General features: G+C 37.1%; 1 protein-coding gene across 3 annotated transcripts in view; it reads right to left on the bottom strand.

The window, feature by feature from the left end:
* PLD5 (phospholipase D family member 5) overlaps window positions 1-25,320 on the bottom strand; it is a 175,901-nt gene that overhangs the window by 103,602 nt on the left and 46,979 nt on the right. For 2 of the 3 annotated variants that reach the window (XM_058020635.1, XM_058020636.1), the window contains exon 2: window positions 4,097-4,233. In XM_058020635.1, coding sequence (XP_057876618.1) covers window positions 4,097-4,233 — 137 coding nt within the window. Of the gene's footprint in view, window positions 1-4,089; window positions 4,234-25,320 lie in introns of those variants that run through there. The other variant, XM_058020637.1, reaches the window with a different exon arrangement.

The following is a 25,320-nucleotide window of genomic DNA, read 5'->3' on the forward strand; positions in this document are numbered from 1 at the left end:
TAAGTAATTATTGTATGCAACTAGATCTAATCTCTAAAATTCAGTGTTGCAGGGTACTGTTGAATTCTAAAGCTTTGCACTTCAACAGGAAGATTCAGCTCCTTTCCAGGATACCAATCCTTATCCAAAACAATCCAAACAATACCTAAAGAAATCACAAACACTGCTCAGGTACCATGGCCTACTTGTTATAGGGCAGCACTGGTCAAAGCCTCCCTACAATCAAGAAGTGAACTAAATAGGCTTTGCCACTCCTGTCATAAACAACAGTAAATTCTTCCAACATAAATCCAAACACAAAAGAGCAAGTGCCTTCATTATGTATGACTCTGAGGAGAAGAGAAATTACCAAACCAGCATCACCGGAACAGAATGCAAGACAGAATCTGCCTTGAAAACACACACAAACAGAAAGCAAGAAAATCCTTCCAATTATCATCAGAGTAAGGCAATATTGAAAAAAAAATCATGACAACAGTTTTAGTTTTAGCTTGGTAAGCATGGAAAGTAGCTACCATTGCTTCCCGTTTTTCCTTGTTCTGTAGTCCCTCTCAAGAGGCAGGGCCAAACCCACAGTCAGAGGTAGGAGCTGTGCCAGCTGCTACCACTGCTTCAATGGATATTGGCAAGGCCAGTGAGACAAGGATAACTAAGGGCATGTGCAAACTCTGTAGGACCCCTAATATGCCTATCAGCACCAACAAGCAGGAGAAGAGGCTCAAGTTGAGCCTTGAACAGCTCAAGTTACCATTAATAAATCAAAATAACCTTGGTTCAAATAGTTCGGATAGCAGAGACAATCTCTTAATAGTTGTAATTTCTTCTGTTTTCCACATTGCAATTTTTAGAGTTTATTAGTCAATTCCAACAAAGTAAAGTAAGTTTTAACTGACACAGAGTTACATCAGAGGCTAGCCAAGATTTATTCACAATAGATCAGCCATTAAAATGTACTATTTTCAAATTACAATAATCTAATTTTATAGATTCGGTGTCTAATGGACCCACAGCAAGACAGGCAACATTCCCAGACTGCTAAGCATATCCTCTTAACCAGTCTCATCCATCAGGGCTGCCGAACAACACTACTGTGGATGTCTCAAGAGAATAATTTCCATCACATACCGAGCACAAACTGCAAAGCCTCAACTTTTCATAGTCACTGCTACTTTTTTTTCCTTTAATTTCAATCCGTTGACATTCCTTTTAATAGGATGGGTAGAATCAATCTCTCCAGCAATCAGAGAATATATGTAAAAAAGCTTGATTTCCTATTCCCTGACTTATTTTTGTAACAAAGCCCCCAAGAGAAATAAATACATCAATAAAGAGTAAGGTCATTTTGGGAACATATGCAGTAAGTATTCCTCATGTAATTAAGGAATGGTTTATGGAATTCATGATGAATTACAAGCAGATCAGAAAAGCTGCATTTGTGTTCCTGAACAAACCAATCACAACAACAAAGAAAGATGTAAGCTTTACTGGAAAACACCACTTGCAAAAGCTCTAGATTCTAAAAAGTCTTCTTACATTCTCTTTAAAATTCTCTTTTTTCACACAAGCTCCAAAAATTTCTAGCCAGAGAAATTTTCCAGACCACAGTTCTATTTCAGTTGTACTTTCCTTTAAAACAAAAAGCACAGAAATTAAATTTTCCAAAGAAAACAGCCACTAAAAACCATCAGCAAAGTTCTTCTCAAATCCACAGCATCCTTTCCCAACGACATTCTTCATAAATTCAATCAGTTAAAACCAAAAAAAGAGTTATAGGCTCAGGCATATAAACTTATATTTGACAAACATTTCATTATAAAAAAAGTTTAAAAATCATCTATTACCATTCTGTCTCAGCACATCCTGCAAATGTAAGCACCTCTTCCTGAATGCCAGGGAAAGTACTCACGCAGCAGAAATGTAAGAATTCAGTAACTCTTGTCTTATTAAAAGTGCTTAGCCCAAGTACTAAATATATGCCATTGGCAGACATTGGTTTGTGACACTTCAGCTAATGTGACACTTCTGTGATGCATTTAACACATAAAGGACCCCAGTTTCATGGCGTAGAGAAGGACTCAATGTTAGCAGGTAGCAGCTGCCAGCACTTGGATACTGTTATTAGCACTGGCTTCGGCAGTTTTTATGCACAGCATTCATGTGCCTTCTGGTTCAGGCATTAGTAGCTAGATCACGCACTTGATCACTCTGTGAAAGGCACCTTAAAATAGAGCTGGGCTCTGGGCTCACTCCTAGCCCTGTAAACACACAGCAGTTTAATTGACTCATATGTTTAAAGTCAAGGGGCTGAATTTAGTCTCAGGCTCCTCTAACACAATCCAGGAGGGGACAAGAATGACATGTGAAACAACAAAATACTGAGCAAAGGTATGTATTCTTTGGAAACACAGATTGCTGAAACCCATACAGACAGAAGAAATCAATCTCTTGTTTTTCACAGAAAAAAATGAATATACCCGTTTTTCTTAGTACTGTGTATCACTTCTACTCTGATTTGTTTTCTCCTTTGAAGAATTAAAAGCAAAGAAGGTGAAGTCCTTCCTTGGCTAGGCCTACACAGCTACCCAGAACAGAATGGAAACCACGAGTTGATACAACTAAGAGGAAACATGGTGCAGTAGTTTCTGACTGTGTTGAAGTCGTGTGCAGTGCACTGAAGCCAATGAGCAGAACGACTTTCCCCTCATCTGACCTAGTTCTGTCAAAGATTCACACATGAAGACAGTGGGTGTAGAGGTGACACATGCAGTATCTTCAAAAATTTTGGAAGGCAACATCTCACAGTAAAACTTTGATGGGGAAAGGAAAGCTGGCTCAACTCTAGAAAATTCAGAGATGATATCAGAAGCCTGCCCAGCCCTGTAGGAGTACAATGAAGTGAACAAAACCAAACCTAAAAACAATTATGACAAAAAGTGCCAGATGGACAGTTGGTTTCAGGACAAAGCTACCTGATGCTGAAAGTATATTCCATTTGGAAAGAGACACAGATTTAAAGAATCATCTGGTGTTATTTTTTTGCGGGTTTTTTTTTGTTTTGTTTTGTTTCTTAAGCAGCATGCAAACTAAATTTTAAAGACCCCATTATAATTGAAAAGACATTACAAAAATTTCTGGATTCTGGATTAGTGCTGTCTGTAATGTAACAGGTGCAGCATAAAAAGGTACTGTCCCTAAAGAGTCTGCGCACAAAATGAACAAAGAGTAACAGAAATAAGGATCAAAAGCTCAAAGAAACATTAATCTTTCATAAATTATTCTAAAATGCAAATGTCAATTAGTTCCTACCCAATGTATACGCAGCCATTGCCTACAAATGATTTTTACATCAGCTTGGTGGACAGAAGAGGCCCAGAAGACGACCCAGGAAAAACACTGGTCATCACTAATGAACCGATTAATGGAGGAAGCTGACAGTAAGGAGCAGCAAAATGAGATTCACAGTCAGGAAATGAAAGGCTCAAAAAACTAATCACTTACTTAAAACTAACAGAACCAAAAGTTAAAAGATATACACAGCTATGGCAGGTGTCTGAGGCAAATCTTAATTCAACACTGTCAACACTCATCTTTCTGATCATATCATTAATTTCCTTTACAGTTCACAGGTAAGCCACTGTGTCTATAACAGGAATGCATCAAACAGGAAATAGAAAAGCTCCCCCTACATAGAAGGGACAGCAATCTTAGGTCAAAAGGCATCAGTGACCTTTCTGGAGAAAGAAAGAAAGAAGCGGTCTTGATGAGAAATAGACACGAAAGAATTGGGAACTATGTGATCCACCTCTGTACTCAATTACTGAAACTTAATGGGCTTTGGCTCAGGCTTACAAAATAATTGATCTAACACAAAGGTCTTGCTCAAAACACACCACCAAAAATAACTTCAAAAAGTGTGCTTTAATTTTGTTAAACTAACCTCCAAAACCAGAAATTTAAAATGAGAAACCATTTTCTTCCTCTGTTAGCTACTCTTCCCAATAATACCACAGGACCATGGCAATTACTTTATGCCCTTACGTAACACACATATGTTCCTCTCCACCCCAAAAGAGAAGTTTTGTTTGTTACCTCTTACCGACAGTTATTTTGACAGTTCTTTTCTGAGAGTCCATCCTCATCTTCTCCCATAATATCCACTGCCGAAAATATCAGTGCAACCAGAATTGCAAAGCAGCATACCAGTGCAAAGATCACAATGCATCTTTGCTGGGACTGAAAGAGATTAAGATTAAAAAAGTTTTAATGGCATGAGCACATTCTAGTCAACGACTTGAGACTCTGAAACTTTTACATAAGATCTAAATTTCTTTGAAGACCTTACTGCAATAGCTGTCAACATGAAACACACCTCAAGATGAAAACACTCTCAAAACTGTCCTTCATGTATCACCTTGAGATGTATTTTAAATCTCTCAGACACTGTTTAATAATTCATGTCACAAATAATATTCATAATTCAAACTGCTTTCTGTTTGTACCACAAGGAAAGCATTATGCATTAAAATAATGACTCCTACATTAACTAAGTATTTTCTGATTGCGGCTCACAGGTAAAGTATACACTTGGGATGGCACTTAAAAGTTTTGTTGTGTTTGGTTGAAACAAAACATGTCATTGCAAGAAGACTGAAGAGCAAAGTCTTTTTTTTCCTATTGCTACAAAAAGTACCTGACATTGTCACTATGACTGTCACAGCCACTCAGACACTTTGGGAAGTCCTTGCCCCACAATATCTATAATATAATGAACACAAATTCACAGATGATAAATGGGATTCAAGGAAACAATGGGAAACTGTTGCTCAGTACAACAGGCAATGCCCTCCACATCTCAGATTAAATATTAAACATGGCATAGCACTACCTTATGAAATCTTGCAGTAATAAATCAGATGCAGCTGGTAATCCCCTAGATAAATGTGAAATCTCCTAAAGACAGTCTCTTGACATGAAATTTACATAGCTGCATAAAGTATATTCCATTCTGAAACCAAATGTTCAAACAAATATAATGTGCAATTTCCTACTGAAGTAAATTTAAACAAGACCACATCCAAATATAAAAACATCAATGTCTAACTTCTGTTGCAATAGTCATTTTCTTAATTATCATTGTTGCTCCATAATTAAAATGTCACATGTAGGAAAATGCGTCATAAAGGAATGGGAAAGTGGGAAAGCATGAAAAATGTATGGGAAAGGAAACAACATCACACTTGAAGCTGATAACCAATTTCACAGTATTTCCATTGTTCCAAATATTTTGTTTAAGAAGCAACAGGTTTCAGAGTAGTAAGAACATTTTCCCATACACCTAAAGAAAAGGTCTAACTCTTAAAAAAAAAAAATAAAATTCCAATACTTCCCAGCTAGTGTACTTCTCAGGAGAAATATGCTCATGTTTCATTTCAGAATAAATCAGATATAAACACTTTATTTCAGTCAATGAAAAACAAAACACAGCAAACAATTTCTTCAGACAAACAGGAAAAACTAATCTGAAATTTAGTGACAAATGTAGCCTTTATCAGTAACACCAAATGCGTGGTTCAGGTTATAAGCATATTTTAAATATAATGCATATTATACACTTTTATACATTTCACATATATGTTTAAATCTGTATTTCTATTATAGTAACTAAAATCTTACCAGAATGCAGCATAAGAAAATGTTCTTCAGCCATAACAAAGCTAACTCATTAAAGAAATACATTTGGAAAGTTTTCTTCCTGCTGCTAGGTAGAATCATGGCAACATTTGAAAAGAGTTGTAAATTACTGCTCCTGGGTGTCCAGAACTAAGGCTGCACAGTGGGACATAAGAGAAAATTGTTCAACACTCTCAATGCCTCATACTACTAGCAAGAAAAACTAAGAATTGCCAAAGAAAAGTAGGCATTCAGGTCTGGGACACTGCTGTATGCCATTTCTTCATCAGGACACTTCAGGCTGCTTTTAGGATGACCAATGTTTTTTGCAGTACTGCAAGTGCACTCCCAGAAACACTTTGATGCAGGTTCCTCCATGCACTGAATGTATCACCATGGCAGCAAGGCAGCAAAGCAATTCCCATAACCAGCAAACCAAAAAGAGCCTGGGCTTGTTTTCTAGTCTCTAGGAGCAGGGGATGTGACCCAGCAGGGCTCACAACCATAGGGCTCTTTTTCCTCCCAAATCAGGCTAACTGCCACTATTCTACACACTGGGACTAATTTTGAGTTACTCTGGATAAATTTGAAGCAAAAGCATCCTAGCTGCCACATGGTGTGAAAGACTTCATGCTATTGCTCCAGGGAGTGACTCCCATCTTCCTGTCACGCTGCCACGCGAGCTGCACAACAACCACAGAGAGCAGAGGGACCACTGGGCCAGCAGGAGCCACATCAGCCTTTGAGGCTGGGCCAGTACTCACAGAGACAACAGGCAATGCTTCACTGAAAGGTGGCCACAGAGCTGTAAGTCATAACACACCTCTGGAAACCTCTCAGTCTGCTTAAAGCTTGAAGGCCAAATCAATATAAAATCTACAGAGTACCAAAAATCATACGGTATCACAAGGAGGAGGGGATGTGGGGGGAAAAGGGCAGAAGGAACAAATGCTTAAAGATAAATACCAGGAAATCTTATGGCAGCAATTTCTAGGAGGTCAAAATAATTCTGAATGGATCCTCCTAATCAAACACTAATTTCCATTCCACATAATTTTGGGGAATATATTCAAGGTTTCTTGACCCCTGTGTTGTAGTTGAAAATTGTATGAAGTTTAAATCACTGTTCTTTCATGGATACAGCTTGTCAAGCTCTGCAGTTTGTGAGTACTTCTCACTGTGAGCAGCACAAGCTTAGTACCATTAGTAAGAACACTGCTATTCTACAAATGCAAAAACAAAGACAGAACCACACAAACCTATTTTACTGCTCCTATTTCACAGATCCTTTATAATATGCAGCTGTCTTTGACAAGTATAATGGATTAATTATTTCACTTTTCCCTAAGTACCAGCTTAACAGTATGGTTACAAATAGCATAGGGAACCTTTTAAATCAACATTTAAGAACACCCCTGTGACTACAGTTTTTCTTTGAACTAAGTATAGCACAAAATAGTAAATAAAATAAAGCAAAAATTCCAAGTTTGTGATTCTCCCAACTCTACATTTTCAGTCACAGGTCTGAAGGGTCAAGTAAAGACCAGTAAAAAAAACTAAAGAGAGTAAAGAAGATTTTAAAAAGTTTCACAGTTCATGTTGAACTTATTCCTGCTGTGGTGGGTTTTTTCATTGCTTTTCAATCTGTATATTACATTATAGTTAATGTTTGGAAAATGTTTACACTAAAATTCATATTTATACTAAAAAGAAAGAATAAAAAACAGCAACTTGCATGAAATAAGTCTTTTCACAACAGTAATAAATCTTTATTTTCACACAATTTGCCATAAAACTGACCATTTTCAAATAACATTTTCCTAACTGAAACAGATTAGGATAGACCATATCCCTGCTCTATTATACCATCCGTGCATGCCTCTGTGCGCATCTATGTGCAAGGAATAGCAGGCATCATGAAAGAATCCAAAATCAATGAGCTCACACCACTGGGAGACTAAAAGGGACCTGTTGGGCTGCTCCTCAGACCCCTGTGTCAGTGGCCTTGGGCAGACTGCTCGTTTGATGCTGTCTAGTCGCACACCCCCTCGGCAGCTGGGATCCCTCCCAGCTTTTCAGACCTATCCTTCTGTTTCCTCCACAAAAACGCCTCAGCGTTCAGGCTTTCAGTCTTCAACCAAAAATCACAGAATACAGGGGTCTCTAAAACTTATGCAGTCCATCTGTCCATATACAGTTAATTTGTACAAATATTAATTCCAATAGATATTTGTTTAGCCTGTCCTCAAAAATCCAGAGTCAAAAGAGAGCCTGTAGTCTTTTCAGGCAACTCCATCCCTTATCTAAGCACCTGACTGATGCCTAACTTAAGTCTCTTATGCTGCAACAACTCTTTTTTTCTTTCCTGTACTCATGGAAAACAGTTAACAGAGTATTTCATTCTCTCTTTTACATATTTAAAGGCTGCTATAGAGATGCTAAGAGGCCCAAGGCCAGACCCCCTACAAGTTTGACTGTACTGACAGGCAAGCCCAGAAATTCTCTTGCATGAGACCAAGATTTGTTCAGGGCTTAAGGAAGATTGGAAAAGAAACTCCTGCAGGAACAAAGACTATAAAAAATACTGTGAGTAAAATGTGTTTCTTTCACCTGGCTCAACTAGCTTAAACAATATCTAACTTAAAATAAATCCACCAAAACACTGCATTACTAAAACAAAGCATGGGAATTAATTCATTTTGTTATACCTCTAGGGAGAGAGTGAGAAGAAAAGCCAAAAGCTGCACAATGGTTATTCAGTACAGTACTATTCAGACTAATGTTTAATCTGGGAAGGACCTGCTTGTTTATTATTAAGAAAAACAATAGCCTATGCCAATTAAGCTTATCAGAGCCTGTGATACCCATGCAGAATTGAGAACAAGAGCAAGAAAAAGGCCTCCATCTTTACTGCACTCACATTGCTCAAAAGCTGTTAAGAACACTTCACTGGCTCCTGAAGCTTTCAGTTTCTTCTCAAACAACAGTCATTTCTTTGAGACTGAGATTTTAATCGGGAATTTATTCTTTTTCCAATGCAGTACAAGAATGTCTTCTCCCAAAAAAAGAGCCATGAAATTGCAATGCTATTGCTGCATCTACTGATAAAACTGACTACATAACAAAAGTCATGGCTTTGAACTTGTGCTTAATTTTTTAAGACCTATTTACAGACTGAAGAAGGCAATACTTATACACCACACTAATACAGACTCTAAGAGGCAGGCTTTCACATCTCTGGTCATTTCATTAGTCTGCCCCTTCCTGCAACACCCGTAAACACAAATGTGACAACAGAAGCACTCCTCTGCAACACCTGTAACTGTTGGACAGCCCTTAAAGAGCTGTTTGTGAGTCAGGTTCTATGGGGTGCTGCAATACACCTGCCAAAGAGAGCAAGGAGCTGGACTTCAAGAATTGGCAATCATTCCTGGATTACCCTCGGTCATGCGTTTACTAGAGAAAAACATTACTATAAATACTGTTTCCCCTTAATCTGCAATCTGCATACACTAATAATCTTCATTGCAGCCTTGAATCTCCCAGTTGGTATGATTAATGCCAATAAACACTTCAAATCTTCTTTAAAAGGAACAGATTGCTAAAGTAAGTTAAATATTTTTAAATTGGCTGGACCTAGTTAGTTTCATCCTTGGATATTTAAGGTAGTGGCTGAAACTAACAGAGAACTTTTAGGACTCAGCTCTGAAAACTCACAAGCTTGAGTGAAGTATCAGAAGCCTGGAAAAAGCAAAAGTGCTGCCCATATTCAAGAAAAAATGGTGATCGGCCAGTAGAGGTTGGGAAACAATGAGCTAGTTATTCTAGCTTCAGTCTCTAGAAAATATGTAAATGGTAAGAAGCTTTTTCATGCAAAAGTCATGATTTTGCATGACATTGATCAAGTCTGATTTCTATCTTTCCTAGTTACAAGCCCTATTGTCCTTCTGAAGAAGCTGAAAATAATGTATACTCTCACCTCTATTAAAAAATTTCCTACAAACCACAGCAACTATGTCCAGATTATCACAGGAGAGGTGTAAAGCTGATTGAAAAATCGAGCTCATTGAAAAAATGGGAGGACGTTTTGCAGAATGGATTCTGCATTTAGAATGGATTCAGAGGATTCTGCTTTGTATCTGGTTTTGCTCATGTCTCCATTAACAATCTAAATTCTGGAATAGAAATAAAAAGTTCTTATTAAGTTTTCAATCAAAACCAAAGTAGTACAAATTGAAGACCAGGTTAAAATTTAAAAATGTTCTTGACTCTTTAGAGAGTATGTCAACAAAAACAAGATAAATTTCAATAAAGGAAAAGAGCTACAAGCAGGTAGGATCAAGTAGTTGCACATATACAGGAACTGAGAAACCACTAGGAAAAAGAATAACCAAAACTATTAACAGGCTGGAACAGATGTTTTAGGAAGACAGAACAAAAAATGGCAGGAGTCCGTAGTTTGGAGAGAAGAAGAAATATCACCAAGGGGTACAATACCTACACATGAACATCAGGTATAGTGAAGGCAGAATTATCCACCAAGTACTACAATTCCAGAAATAGTGGATGTTTATTGAAACTTCAGGAGTTAAGTTCCCAAAAGGTAATGTACTTTTTTATGAAGATGATATTAAGCATCTGGAATTTGTTGCCACAGGAGGCCATGAAAGCAAACAGCAGCAGGAGGTTTAAAAAGAGATTAGCAGAGGTTTTAAAAGAGATTAGACAAAGCTTTCAAAAATACATCCTCATCTGATGTTAGAGAAAAAGGCTGGGATGCACCCTCTGCTAGAGATGATGGGAAGCATGGAAACATGCCAGTGCCCACTGGTAGGCACACAGTACAGGACTAGACACACACCATGAATCTGAGCTGCAGAATGTATTTTCTACATTCTTAAATAGTTCAATTTTTCCACAGAAGGAATCAAGAGTTATAGCAGAGAACAACCTGATCATTGTGTTGACTTAGATCTCTACATCCTGCTATAATGCCTGAACTGCATGCAAGGCAAAATAATCCTTAGCCTCTACTTCACGTTGGCGTATTTTGTTTACCTTTCAAGACTGAATGCAGAATCAACAGTAAATATTTAGTTCCATAGTTACCCACCAAAACAAGAGAATCACCAACTAATACTCCAAAGAACACATTCTTTAATGTGTTTTCCAAGCAAACAAGAAGACACACTATCCACCAGTATCCCTGTCTGCCCAGCGTCTTTTGAATCTGTATTTGATTTATAGAGAAAGATTAATATAATAATCTGAAATTTTAGAAGATCCATATGCAGCTAGACTTGGCTGAGAAAGACACAAATAAGTGCCTCTACCAAGGGAAAGACAGTCCAAAGGTTTGCTTTCCCCCACACCCAGGGCTCAGGAGCACACAGCCTCATGGAACAGGGGTGGGAGGAATCCCTGCCCTGGGCAGGGGGCTGTGGCCCCTGAGCACACACAGTGAAGCAGCTGCCTTGGCTTCACTGCTGTCTGAACAAACCTTTGATCCAACAGCTCAGGCACATAACACATGGACAGGCACAAGGCTATAAATAGAAAACCAATAAACTACTTTGGAAGAAATCCAGGGCTTTAGAGGTTACTTATCTGGACCTCCTCCACACAGGGTTCTATACTGCAGAAAGATATTAGCATTCAGAATGTGACGTCTGTAAGAAAAAAAGGTTTCCAGCACATAACCAACTAACCTCTGATGCAATTTGTCAACCAAAACTGGCATAAGAGAAGGGATGAAAAGCCTGAATACATTGAAGTGTTCATGTGCCATTTTCCTGAAATTGGGCCCTGACTTCTCATCATGATATATCGACTCAGCCTTCAGCATAATGTATGGCAGTATTATCATTTGGCAACGTCAAAAAAAGGCCATTGTCTACCCTAAAAATAACACTCTACTCAAATCTATTGTCTCTTGAAAAGAGAAAAAGAAATAAGGTATTGAACAATCTGAATCTGGCCTGAACAGCCAATTCAGAAGATTATTAATACTTCATTAGTATGAAAAAACAGCATAAGATTTCTATATTCCAGTATCTCTTTGTGCATTTTTAAACCTGAACCCACTAAGTAAGGACTCCTACCACAGCTAGCATTACAGCCATTACTTCATCAGGACAAAATCAAAAAAAAATAGAACAAAAAAATTGTGTTACACATACAGTACTTTAATATATTACATCTTTTATGTACAGACAGACTTTCTATGTATAATTTTATTTTACAAATATAATTAAAAATGGAACTCTTCAGAAATCAGGTGAAACTCAGCAACTAATAACTGAGCAAACAAACATTTGGTCTATTATTTCCCATCAAGAGCTGGATCCCATAAGGCAGTATTTTGAGAAAGAATGAAATTAATAACCACATGAAGATGCAAATCATTAATATATTGCAGAGCAGTCCATTTAAAATCAATTACAATCATCAGAGGACAGCTGGCTGAGGGGTATATAGCAGATGATAAAAAGACTGGCCTAGAGTGTAGAAGGCAAATTTCTTGCAGAAACTGCTCTTTCAAATTTTACACCCTCTATGTACCTTGCTGGATTCTACAGCATGCAAACCAAGCAGTTAGAAAGCCATACTCTGAATTGTAGGCCTACTTCTCTCAACACCTAGTTTAATTTTGATGTTGACAGTCTTAACTCCTAATGAAAAACTAGATGGAAATATCAGAATCTATAAAAATCAGAATTTTCCATGGACACAAAATAAGTAGTTGCAGTAACTTGCCATACTGCATCTGTCCCTAGCCAACAATTCCCTTGTTTTCAAAATCAACAGACAGAAAAAAAATAGTCTACAGTAATACTGTCTTTTCCATACTTTGCTTGCATTCATCAAAATCACATTTTTGTTCTAACTCTGACTCAAGAATTTCCTAAATCTCTCATGGAATGAATTGTTTATTGTACATGTTCAACTTTTAATCTAAAGATTAACTATATTTCTATGAAAATTAAACAAAAGTCAAAAAGAAGGGGAAAATTGTTTTTTCTTAGTTGCTGATTAAATATGCTCAAAACTTTTCCTCTTAGATATTTCAGACTAATTTTAAATGTCTCACCAGAAAAGGGAGGACATCCTACATTTGAAGTACTTGAAGTCATGCTTTTATTTCAGGTTTTATTTCAGCTTTTATTTTCATCTGGTCACTTTTGAATACAAAAGTGAGCTAGAACACAGAAGTGTCCACTAGCTACAATTATTCCAGAGTGACTTCATCCCAATTCCTCTCGATCAGTCTAATAAATATTGTTCTGGCAGCATAATTCTGCACCAAACTGGGCAGGACTGCAATAACTAAGACAGCTTTAGCTTTACAGGTAAGGGTCCTAAAGGAGCTATAAATGTTCTAAACATTTAGAACATAGCTGGTATAACAGCTATAAATATTCTAAATTTTAATTATAACCCTGCCAGGCTATTAAGGCACATTCCAGCCTAGAGACAACCTGTTTAGATGGTAACATCCAGATATTCAGTATATTTGAACAGGCTGAATACAGGACAGGAAGCATTTGAGAACAGAGGACAGGACAGAGTGTGCTCTGGCAAACCATGGCACTTACCACTGCAACATCAAAGAGTTTCAGACTCCCTGACAAAGGAGATCAGCAAAATGTTGGACAGGTATTTTCTGAGCACATGATAAATAAATTTTTATGTGCTAAGGAAAGAAAATACAGTAAACCTAACAATATCAGTGGAAGCATATCTGTGACAGATCACTCCATATCACTGAGGCAGCCAAAAAAGCACCAAAACATCTCTGTGTGTCTTACCCACATGTTGCCAAGTTTCCTGAAATCAGAGAGCATTTGTAATGTAGAATCCTGCTCCAGAACAGTTATTAACTTTTGTGTGTGTGTCTGTGTATATATCTATATTCTTAAATATATATATTTATACACACAAACAGACATGTAATAATGACCATTAACACCTAACATAAATCTGTCTCTAAATCACAAGGAGAAACTAGAAGTAGGCAGTGCGAAGTAGCAGCATGAAGGCAGACCAGACTCTATGCAGATGAATACACTGATTTACACTAATTTACATTACAATTACATTACATTACAATATTCTAATTTACAAATGGAAATGCCTCTGTTATGTTCAAAGTTAACTACAATTTACTTTTGTATGATCAGTAACTGCAGAAAAAAATTCTAGTAATGTACTCAGTTAAGTAATGCAAGATGCTGACAGCACAGCTTCAACTACAAGTCACTTTCTTTCAATAAAGTTTTATATAACAGTGCTACTAATAAAGCTTTAAGAGAAACTAAGTGAAATTTTAAAGCAATGAAGAAAGTTTATTCACAGTGTTTGCATACGTCCTTTTTGGCACATTAAATGATCATATGTACAGTCTGCTCAAGCTTCATGCACACAGCTTTGTTTTGCTAAGATACTTTCAAAATGAGACAAGACCTAAAAAAAAGACTAAAAATAAAAAGTTGTGGCTACTGGCACATAGATTCCATCAGGGAGCATGTTAGACACAAATTTGAGCTCAAGTGCAGTTCTGTAGAATTACAAATTCATCACTCTACCTGGAGTATGTGTCATCTTATCCAAATTAACAAGGCAAAATACATTACGTTAAAGCTTTTCAATTAGACTTTAGCATTTAATCCCGTGATTGGAACAGGCTAAGAATGTATCTACCATCAATTACAGCATTATCACATTAAGTTCCTACAAAGCAATAATTCTACAGTCAAGGGCAGGTGGTGCAACTGAATCTGGACATACTAACAAATTTTGTTATATAAATCACAAATTGCTGGTTTATCTTCCATAAAGCGTAAACTGCAAATTGAGAATTAATTTCAAATTAATTTCTTTTTAAGTTTGCTTTCACTCATTCTGACAAGATTCACTTAAAGAAAAGTTCTATTAACTCCGTTATAAATTAACACAAGTTCAGGAAAAGAAATTATCTCATATGGGAAGCATTTAATTTTAGCTCATTCTGAATTTTTAACTACACTGCAAGTACATATTGAACTAATAGATTTGCCATCTGGCCAAGAAGTTAATTCCATTGTCACAAAGAGCACAACCAGTGTGACATTCACAATAGGAATATATATATTCTACTGTAAAGAGATATAAAGGCAAACAGAGGCTTATGATCTCCAGCTAATCAGAGATATAAAGGTAAACTAGTTAATTATAGTGATTAAGTGTATCCGATCTATGCTTTCTTTCCTGTGAAAGACTCAAGAGGTAATTTAGGTACCATGGTTTTTATCCCACAAAATTCTGTATTTGAATTAAATGACAGTGTTCATACTATATTTTAAGTAACTCCACTTGACTGAAATTTCCTTTACTGGCTGAGTAATATGTAATATTAGAAGTAAAGATAGGACTGCCATATTGACTTCAGCTTCCCTGAATCTCAAGAAATGAACAAATATTTGAATATTTAAAAATACAATAAATTTATAAGCACACATATATACATATATATATATATAAAAGCATACAAATATATACCAAGCAAGCAAACAAAAAAGAGCACCAAGAGAAATAAAGACAAGAAACAAACAGCAGCAGGATTTAAGACCTCCATCTTTTACATCCCTCTACCACAGCCTCTTTCTGTGTGATATCTGTTCCAGATCCGTGCTCATTGTTGTAGAAGTATTTTTTCTACTCCTAGTGGAGTTGACACACACCATTATGGGTTGAGGAGATAAAGGTAAGAGAATCAAGTTAACTGGGCAAAGTAAATTGTTTCTGGATGTTTTATTTTTTCACTATTTCAGCTATATTCATCTTTTCCCCTTTCCCTGTTTCACCAAACAGCAAAAAACAATTCCTCACTGTCACTGTCTCACTCCAACTAACAACCCCCACTCTATTCTGCCATTTTACACGTTCCTGCCTTCATATGGTGCAGACAAAAGCTGCACAACATGGACACCAGGTTTCAGAACCAGCAGAAGATAATAGGTATCTTGAAGGGAGAACAAAAAAATCAGCACCAGCAGGATCTAGTTTTGAAGGATCAAAGAGATTATTTTTCTAGAGAGAGCTGCAAACAGGTCCCTGCAGCAGCAGAGTGAAAACTACTGTACTCTGATTAACTTTTCACCTCTCACTGGAATTACCAGATACCTCTTCTATCAGCAGCAACGCTCCCCACTGTTTGCCCTTCCTGTGCTCCCTTATCTCCATATTAATAAGGTCAGACTCCTCCTGGTATGTTGAGATACCAAGGTGTCCTGATTTACAGCACTTTGTCAGGTTTTATTTCACAGCTTGTTTTTCTCATTTGCTACCTTTGCGGAAAAGGCTTTGTCCTCCTCTTTTCTTTGTTTAATATATTACTATAGCATTCCACTGAATTGGGCTCATTGCCTATTGTTCTACTATGGAGTAAAAATATTTATTTTCATTTTCTTAGACTGTTTATAGGATAAATAAAATCATTTTTACAAATAAAAATCTCCTCAAGAAGATATATAATAACAATCTATCAACCTTTTAACTGACGGGGCAGACATAAAAAATGTTAACTTGGCTTCCTTCATTTTCTATTTGTCCTTCAATGTTTTTTGCATTTAAATAATCGAAAAACTACGTAAAACACAGCCCAGTTATGTAAAACATTTCCCATTACTAGGTGGCAGAGAATATCTTTCCCTCATATCACCTTCAAATATCATGACATCTGACTTGAAAATGTCTGGAAGAACTCTTCCTTTGTATTACATAATTTTTAAGTCAACCTATGAATTTAGAAGCTATTTAGAAGGAAAACTATGAATGCACATGAATATACATATTTACATGCGCAGTTATTAGCACAAAATTCTCAGTTCAATAGGAAGACAACCTTAGAGATTAAATATGATATCCAACATACATTACTGGTTAAAAATAAATTAATTAAAATATCTATTCAGGGAGATGGCTGTTTCCATGAAAACCATACAACATTCTGGTCTAGCTGAATGTGTGTCTAGTTTTATTATTGTTTTAGAGTAGGCAAGCACTACAGATTTTTTTCAAGACTTGCCAATTTGGAATTTTAATTATTCTGTAAAATAAAACATGGAATGAAGGTACAGTGAAATTCTGTCTTCTTATTCTCAGTTCCGTAGCAGATAATCTCAGAAAAGTAAAAATAGTGAGAGAGATGAAGACAAACCTTGAATATAAAACAGCCACACTGCAATTTGACATGGCGGTGGTAGAAATCCCTCACTGAGGTTTCAATGCTCCTGAAAGCAGAGGAGGTGTATTGCACCTCACCACAGAGATGTTGATGGACCAGACAGAGTTCCAAGAAAGAGTGACTTCATGCCAAAGAGTGCCACAAACCATTATCACCTCTCATCCTACTCTGAAGCCCAGTATTTTTTTGGTGCAGGTGTTTTATCTCCTCCCTTTCTTTTTTGACAATGAACTTTTTTGGGAATACTTTCTCAGGAGGAAAAGAAACTAAATTTTCTGGGAAAAAGCCTCTTATGGCAGGCTAGCAACTGCTGAAAATTGTTACGGGCACAGGTTTGTCTTAAAGTACTTTACAAGCCCTTTCTAAACTGAAAAATAAAGTGCAGCTTAAGTTTTCAATACAGTATCAGGCCTTAACACAGCAAAGCATCCAGAGAAAGGTAGAGATTTATCTCTGAAATTTCAGTCTCAGGGTGACAGACTCATTCCCAGTCTAGAAGTAGTAGCAACAATTTATTAGAAGCTTTCACTGAAGAAAGCAGCCATTTTGTCATGTTCTCTAAAATTTACACAGACATCTGCATTTATTTTGCCACACTATCAGAAATGTTAATAAAATAATGTTCAAAGAGGTCTCAAAATATGGAAGTTTCCTCATTTCTCAGAGAGCAGCAAAATGGTAACTAATTTTTAGCATTTTGGAAGCAATTGGAGATATGCAGATCTTACACTGTTATATTAATTTGCATTTTAAGTTATTTCCTGAAAGCAGTAGCTGTGTAACACATGCACATTGTACTTACAAAAAAAAAAGGTTAGTCTTAATAATTTTTGCATTTGTTGCTTAAGGCTTAAATATATTCCATATGAATAAAAATCAATACAGTGTTTACTGTGTATTCTGGTAAAGTAACCTATGAAATTCAAGCAAAATTGGGTCCATATTTGTTTTCTGAATGTGTAATATTTTAACAAGTATAATTTTAAGCAATGTACATAGACACTCTACTTCTCAAAAATAGCAAATTCAGATAGTATAAACTGGTAACATTTTCAGATTACTCTGTGTCACCATGTGTCCCTGTACACACTTGTTGAGACAACAGTGATTCCCATAATTCTTCACATACAGATTCCCTTGGTATAGGAAATGCAACTCTAATTGCTTTTCTTGGTGTCCTAGCTACTTATAAAACAATAATAAATTCTCCAGTGGTATAGAAACACTAGATATGTGCTTCTTCCACAGCACATTCAAAATAAACTATTCTTATTTTTTTCTGGGATAACAGACAACATTTGAACAGGACAAAACAGACTTACTGCAGAAGCTATATGAAAGCCCACACCTGGTCATATTATCAGCTGATTGATACTCTATGTTCATGTCTATGTAGAGATCACTTTTTAATTACAGGAATTTATTCCCATATTAATCTATTAAGAGATTTGCACAAAAACAGTTACACAGAAAGCCTTGCCCCATAACCTAAAAAAAAAGTTACATTTTGTTGACCAACATGCACTGAATGAACTACTGGTAGCCATGCAAATCAACCAGCTTATTTCTGGGCTAATGTCAGTGTATATCAAAAGCATGTAAGAGTTCCCAAACTTTCTTGGTCACTGAAACCTTGCCAGACATCAAGAGCTACAATGGAAACCCACAACTATTTTTTTTATTTCAAAATTGCAATTGCAATGAAAGTCAAGTAAGAGTAATACATAATACAGTTCAGAGAGTCAGCTACAGATCACTTAACATAACTTTTGTAAGTCGTCAGTGCTGTCCAGACTACATCCAAACAAATTTCACAGAGAGAGCCTAATGATCTAGGGTCAAAATTCCCTTTTCTTGTATCTACGGAGAGATATAGGGAAGATGCACAGACCTCACTACAACCTAACTCCCCAAACATACAGCAGAGATGCTTGGAATAGGTATTCTAAATAAACAGCAAAGGACACAATTTTGTAGCAGCTTTGACCTAAAGATGTGCATGTGCATGCATTACAGACAGAAATGTCCACAAACACGCTAAAATATTCTATCACTAAAAATGACACCTGCTCTGCAGTAAGCTCACCACACTTGTTACATTCAGTAAGGAATCACTGGGGAGAGGGTTGCTCTGAAGGGCTGTCTTTAACTACTAAACAGCCACCACGTTTGCTAGCACTCCCCAAAGCAGATTTAAGTCACAGTATGTGCCATGATCTATGACATTTCTCATGTTCTCTGTTTTTATTCTGATGGCAAACTGCCCATCTGCTCCTGCCTTTCTTGGCTACCCACCTTTCTTTGGTATTGAATTTGCTATTGGCTTTGAAAATGCCTCTGTGTATAATAAAATTTTGCCACTGTCTTTAAAAGGCGCAAGACTTAGATCAATCTTCAGAAAGAATAGAGTTGGATTTATATTGCAAAAGCCATAAATACACTATAAAAATGTGATAAATTTCCTTCAAATAATAAAACTGTAGCCTTTCTTTTTCAGGGGCATTAAAATGCAGACTACGATCACATAAAAGTCACTCATTCAAAACAACCTTTTCAGGGGTAATATGCAATTCATTGTTTAAATTCTTTGTCTTTTCTCCTGTCTACTCTGTCTATGAAAAGCCCAGTGTTCCCTATGACCCTAAATGTACAATTAGATACATGCCCAAGCTAAAACTCATCCATGTCACTGAGCTCAAATTCAGATTTTGCCAAGGACATAAAACTGTGGCTATGATCTACCACATTTATTTGGCCACAGTCATATCCTACAGGAAGGTAGCACACTCATAGCTCAAGCATTTCTGTTTAACATGGCTCTCTGCTAGACAAACCGCTTGATCCCATTTTGAGATTGCACTAAATATATAAAGAAACACTATTAGATATGGTCTAAATTCATCAGCTTGATTTATACTTTGGCTACAAAAGACTTGACCAAAATTTAATTGATGCTTCAAAGCATCTGGTATTTCATGGAATATTTAGATTTTATCCTATTACACATTTACCCTATAACCTATTACCAAGCATAGGTTGCAATTTCATTTTCCTTTGCTGCTAAGACTTACTAACATGTTTACAGTTTTCTTTGTCCCTTTCTTCTCTATACTCTTTAGGGAACTTTCCACAACATGCAAAAGTTCTAGATTTTGTTTTTCATATGACAAGTTTGCTCCTCTTGGGGAAACACCAAATGGCAAAACAACTCCCTTTGTCTGCTAGGACTGCAAGCTCAATTTCTTTATAAACATCAATTTTGCACTCAGCTGCTGAGAACAACCTGAACAATAAAGTGTTACAGTAACTCCTTTTTCTGTTTGCAACTGTGTACTGCTATCCTATAGGTACTGCTATATTAACCTTACAAAGTTCATGGACTTACTTCAAAATTTGTGCTAATGTAAACATGAACAGAATTCAGCCCTTGCTCTTCTTAGCGCCTTCATGGCTGCAACTTCTCTACAGTTATTTAGTAAAGATGAAAATATTTTAATTCATGTCATTCTGATCTATCTGGTTCTTGCACGGCTTTCGGCTCAATTCCTACATAAAAAAAAACAAACAATGGGTAAACTGGAAGTTAACTAAGCTTGCTATCTCATGCACATGCTATCTCAACTACATATTAGTAATAAACTTAAGTAGTTTGCAAAAGGTTATTATAAAGCTTAGCAGTCCTGCCTGAGAAGCATATAAACTATTTTATTAAACATGAGGGGAAAAAATAATTCGTTTCCATCAAAGCCACAATAATTCAAACTAAGAAATTACCTAGCAATTTATAAATTCAATAAATATGCTCATGCTTATCCAGAGATCCCTCCAAGGACATTGCATCTATTTGCTGTATCTGCAGAAATTAATATATTCCCTTTCTGATGTTTTGTAGCTGTGCAAATTGCTTTGTAGATGGCAAGACTGGCAATTTATCTCTTTGCTATGTAAGAATGGGCTCAGAGACTGTAAATGATTACTTGACTAAAAGCATCTCAAGTTTTTTGGCTTGATGCAAGAATTTTCCAGTACTCTGTTCTCTGTTAGACTCTGAAGAATCACAAGCTGAAAGAAAGCACCGGGGTAACCTTCTTGACTGAAATGAAGATCTACATGTTTGAGAGAGAAAAGAAACAGTCTGAAGGTTAAAAAAAAAAACTTTAACAAAATAAAAAAAAAAAATAAAACAAAAAACAGTTTGAAAAAAATTGCAGTCATCTTCTTACTTTAGTTAATCACAGGACTGAACACAGCATGTGGTCCAACAGTTGTTTAAAAATTTAACTAATTATTTGGATGGCACCCTTTCTGAAAAGCAAGCCCTGTGTCCTCTCCAGCCTCTATGCTGAGCTGCCATAAAGCTCACAGGGCTGCTTCAAGGAGGGTACCTAATGTGCAGACAAACTGAACCACTCTGCTGTGGTAAGACAGGGGAAAAGAATAGCCCTGCCCCATCATTATTCAAAGAGCTGCAATGTCTTTGGGGCAACACCAAAAGTCATCAAAGTGAATTAATGTTCACCAGGATGATGGCATTCCAAAGGCAGTTTAGGATAATGAAGTCATTTAAGGTCATCTTTCTGAACAGCAATTTTGGCTTATTGTACAAGGTGATTAAAACTGAGATGGGAAGTAGTGGGCTGTCTGTAACAGCCAGTGCTGCTAAGAAAAAAAAATTGAAAAATCTTTATTATTTATTTCTCCAAGGTACACACAGAGCGAGAAAAATCAAGAATGTGGTTCCTGTATGTAAAATTAAAGGTCCCAAACCATCCTTTTCAGACTTTCTGACAGAACCATGTTCTGTGGATTAGAATGAGACAGGTCTATGGGATTGAGGAGAAAAGGAAGACAAAAGTTGGAGCTCACTAACTACAGTAACAAGGCAAGTAATTTAAAGAACTAGTTTTTAAAAAGTGAAAAGATAAACACTACAAAAATATTAGTGGTATTTGTTGCTGAATTTCCCTGAAAATGATACATTGACTTTCAGGCAAATCTAGCAAAAGATCTAAAGCCACATGCTTGTATCCCCAAGGATGCCGAAGATGAGGGCTTCAGCACTATCACAGGAAGTACTGAACCTGTGCTCACTCTCCATGGCCTTGATGTTGGAGCATAGAGCATATGAAGGAAAAAAAATCCTGTTGTGGTGCTTCTGATATTCAAAGAATTCTTCCAGAAAGAAGCTATGCTCAAATTTCTTTTATCTATTTTCCCCTGTTTATCTATGTGTGCTATACCTCTATAAATATATCTTCACAAAATATCCCCTCATAAACGTCTGGCACACCCAAGGAATAAATTCCAATCTTCTCATTTAACAATCACAGTATATTTTGCTATTTCTTCTGCAATGCTATTATCTTTTTGCTACCATTCACTGATTCTCCCTCAATTCCAGCAAGTTCCCTGTCTCATCTCTGAAAAGATATCTTTGCACAGGAGAATAAAGATACATTGAGGCTTTGTAGCATGCCTCAACACCTTCACTCAAATAGCCTGGAAGGCTTCAGTATGTTCTACAAAAAATTTTTGACTGCTGTCAGAAGTGTCAGAAAACAACATCAAAGTCCCCTAAGAAAACAGGACAGCGTCAAAACAGGAGGAGAAATTTCCATCTACCATTTTAGATTGTCATTTTCAATAAACACCTGGAAACTTCCAATAGTTTCAGCATGTCCCAGCCCATGACCACAGCTCTTATGGCTCTTATTAAGACTATAACAACATATAAAAACCTATGCAGCAGTGACACCTAATTCCAAAATACCAGTCCAATATCGAAACACTCTATGCTACTTATCATGCAGAAAAATGCACACAACATTTCTGAATTTATTTGCCTCAAAATTATTTTTAAACTATAACCATCTATGAGCAAGATGACAGATTTAGCAAGTAAACTTATGGAAACATCAACTTAGTGTCTGGAGGTAAAAAAGGCAAGCTGAATTTACTAGAAAGAGATCAGAACACCAAAGAAAATTTCTTCACATTGTGAATTTTTATACATTTGTGGACCCAAACCCTAAAAGTCACAAAGTTCTGGTTCACTCATTTCAAAAATTACAGAACAATGGGAAGAGGTATAGAAGTAGGTGAAAAGGACAATCAAAGCATAGAATGTGTCTAGATAAAGAAAGATTAAATAAACTGGTAATTTTCAGCTTGGAAAAAGACACGACTAACAGGGGAATGTGACAGAACTATGAATTCATAAGCAGCATGGAAAAGAGGACTATGAAACAGTTTCACTGTCTCTTCCAATAAACACATTAGAGGGCATTAAATTAATTTTGTTGGCAAGCTTGAATGAACAAACAAAAAAGGGTACTCAAGGCATTGTGAAGCTGTAGAACCCCATGCCATGAGACACATAGGTGATAGAAGCTTACATAGATTTGAAAGTGAGTATCTTTGGGTTTTCTTAATAGAATAAAGCCCTAGGAGGTAGTAAAGAGGAATGCCAACTCCAGGAACTGGAAATTACGTGATTGAGCCTATATTGTCCCCGGTGTGCCAAGGTCCCATCAAAGATAGGATGCAAGGCTGGCCAGATGTTTAGCCTGAACAATTCAGCTACTCTTGAGGTCCTTGGTACTCCTTCCCTGGAGAACAACTCTGGCTGAACACTCCAAGACTGTACTTTAGGGCAGTATTCTTGTAAGACACACTGCCTGCTCAATATTAGTAACACAGTCACTTATGACAAAAAATACAAACACCGAATTTTCTAGAATTTGCATTCAAGACCTTCAAGGAATGTAACAGAACATTACAGGTCCCAGCCAGACCTCGCAGCTCCTCCTACCAGCCCACATTCTAGCAGCCCATCTCAGCTACCAGAGATGTTGGTCCCTGCCCCAGCAGGGCTGGGCTGCAGCTCCCCACAGCCCTGTCCTGGGCACTGCTGGGCCAGGGCTGCCTGCAGCACGATGGGAGCACCAGGGCTGCCCCCCAGGAGCCCTCCTCCCTGGCTGGGCTGCTGGGATGGGCTCTGGCCATCAGGCCCTGCCCTGACAGACCCCCACCAGTAAGAGCCCCATTCCTGCTGGACTCTGCTTCCCAGTGGTGCCCCTGGCACATGTGGCATCCTGGCCAGTGGGGCCCACTGCACAAAGCAGCCCACACCTCCCACAGCAAGGCAATGCAGTCACTGATCCCTCAAAATCTGCACCAGAGGAGACGTTGCTGCAGGCACGAGGGAGAGGTTACTGCACTGCACACTGTCATTGGTGACAGTGAGCTTTCAGCTGCTCCTGCTTTAGGGATCTAGAGATCTCACTGCTGAGTGATGACATCTAAGCTGCCCTAATGTTTTTAGTGAAGAATGACCACACAGTCTAATTCTGTAATTATTTGCCCTAAGCACATCAATGAAGTCACACTCTTTCTATGCCTAGAGATTGCAATAAATGGCAAAAAATGTTCAGTTGAACTGTCTTGCATTTCTCATGATTTCAGAGTGTTCATTAGGTATCAGTGTGCTAAGCTTTTTGTCAGCCTGAAGTGTCACTGTCCAGGAGGCTTTCATGGAAATATCTTCTCCTAGCCTCCAGCTTACCTATTCTGAAGAACATTTTCAAGATTACTTTCTTCCTGCACATCATTGTAAAGTGAACATTAACTTGTCAGCTTTATCCAGTCACCATTACAAAGGAGATGTAACACTTGCATAAAAAGTTAAAACTGAGGCCTGATCAGTAAATTTTATTTGCGACATAGGAAGAGAAGGAAGACAGAGAAACTCCTTTACATAAATCTGTCAAAATTTAAGACCATTTGTATTTAATTTATGCCAAGTGTTGTATGGGTTCATTAAAGTTTATGACTTCAATAAAAACAACATCAATTACCACATACAAACAGCACCAACATGAATTTAACAAACTGGTTTAAATGTTAAAAGATAAAGCCAGAGTTAACACTGTTCTGATGTAATGCAAACAACATCTGATATTATATATCAAAGAAGAAATTGTATCAATCTAAATCCAGCTACTAATGTATTAGTCCTAGCCTTCAGAGGACGACACTTTTTCTTTATTATTGTACAAGACCTTGGAGCTCCCCAGTGCCACACACTGCCACGTGTTCTGTGCCAAAATTCAGCTTCCAGATAGCAAATACATTAGATTCATGAGGACAGCAGACTGATTTTCTCCTTGCTTTCTACTTTAAGAATTAAGTTTATTGAGAAAAAGTAGTGCTTGTCCCCCATAAGAACAGCTCTTATGTCTATGGATTTATGTGATTTCATATATAAACCTTTCATATAAACACAAGCAGCAATGCAAATGAGTCTCAATAACTGCATACACAAAGGTACTGTGTACTTTGGCTATATGGCCTGCTCTTCTTTCCCAAATAACAACAGAAGATAAATTAATCTTGGCAGTACCCCACAGCCACCTGAGAAGTCTCGA

Source organism: Melospiza georgiana, chromosome 3 (genome assembly GCF_028018845.1).
Source record: "Melospiza georgiana isolate bMelGeo1 chromosome 3, bMelGeo1.pri, whole genome shotgun sequence".
Taxonomy (NCBI): Eukaryota; Metazoa; Chordata; class Aves; order Passeriformes; family Passerellidae; genus Melospiza; species Melospiza georgiana.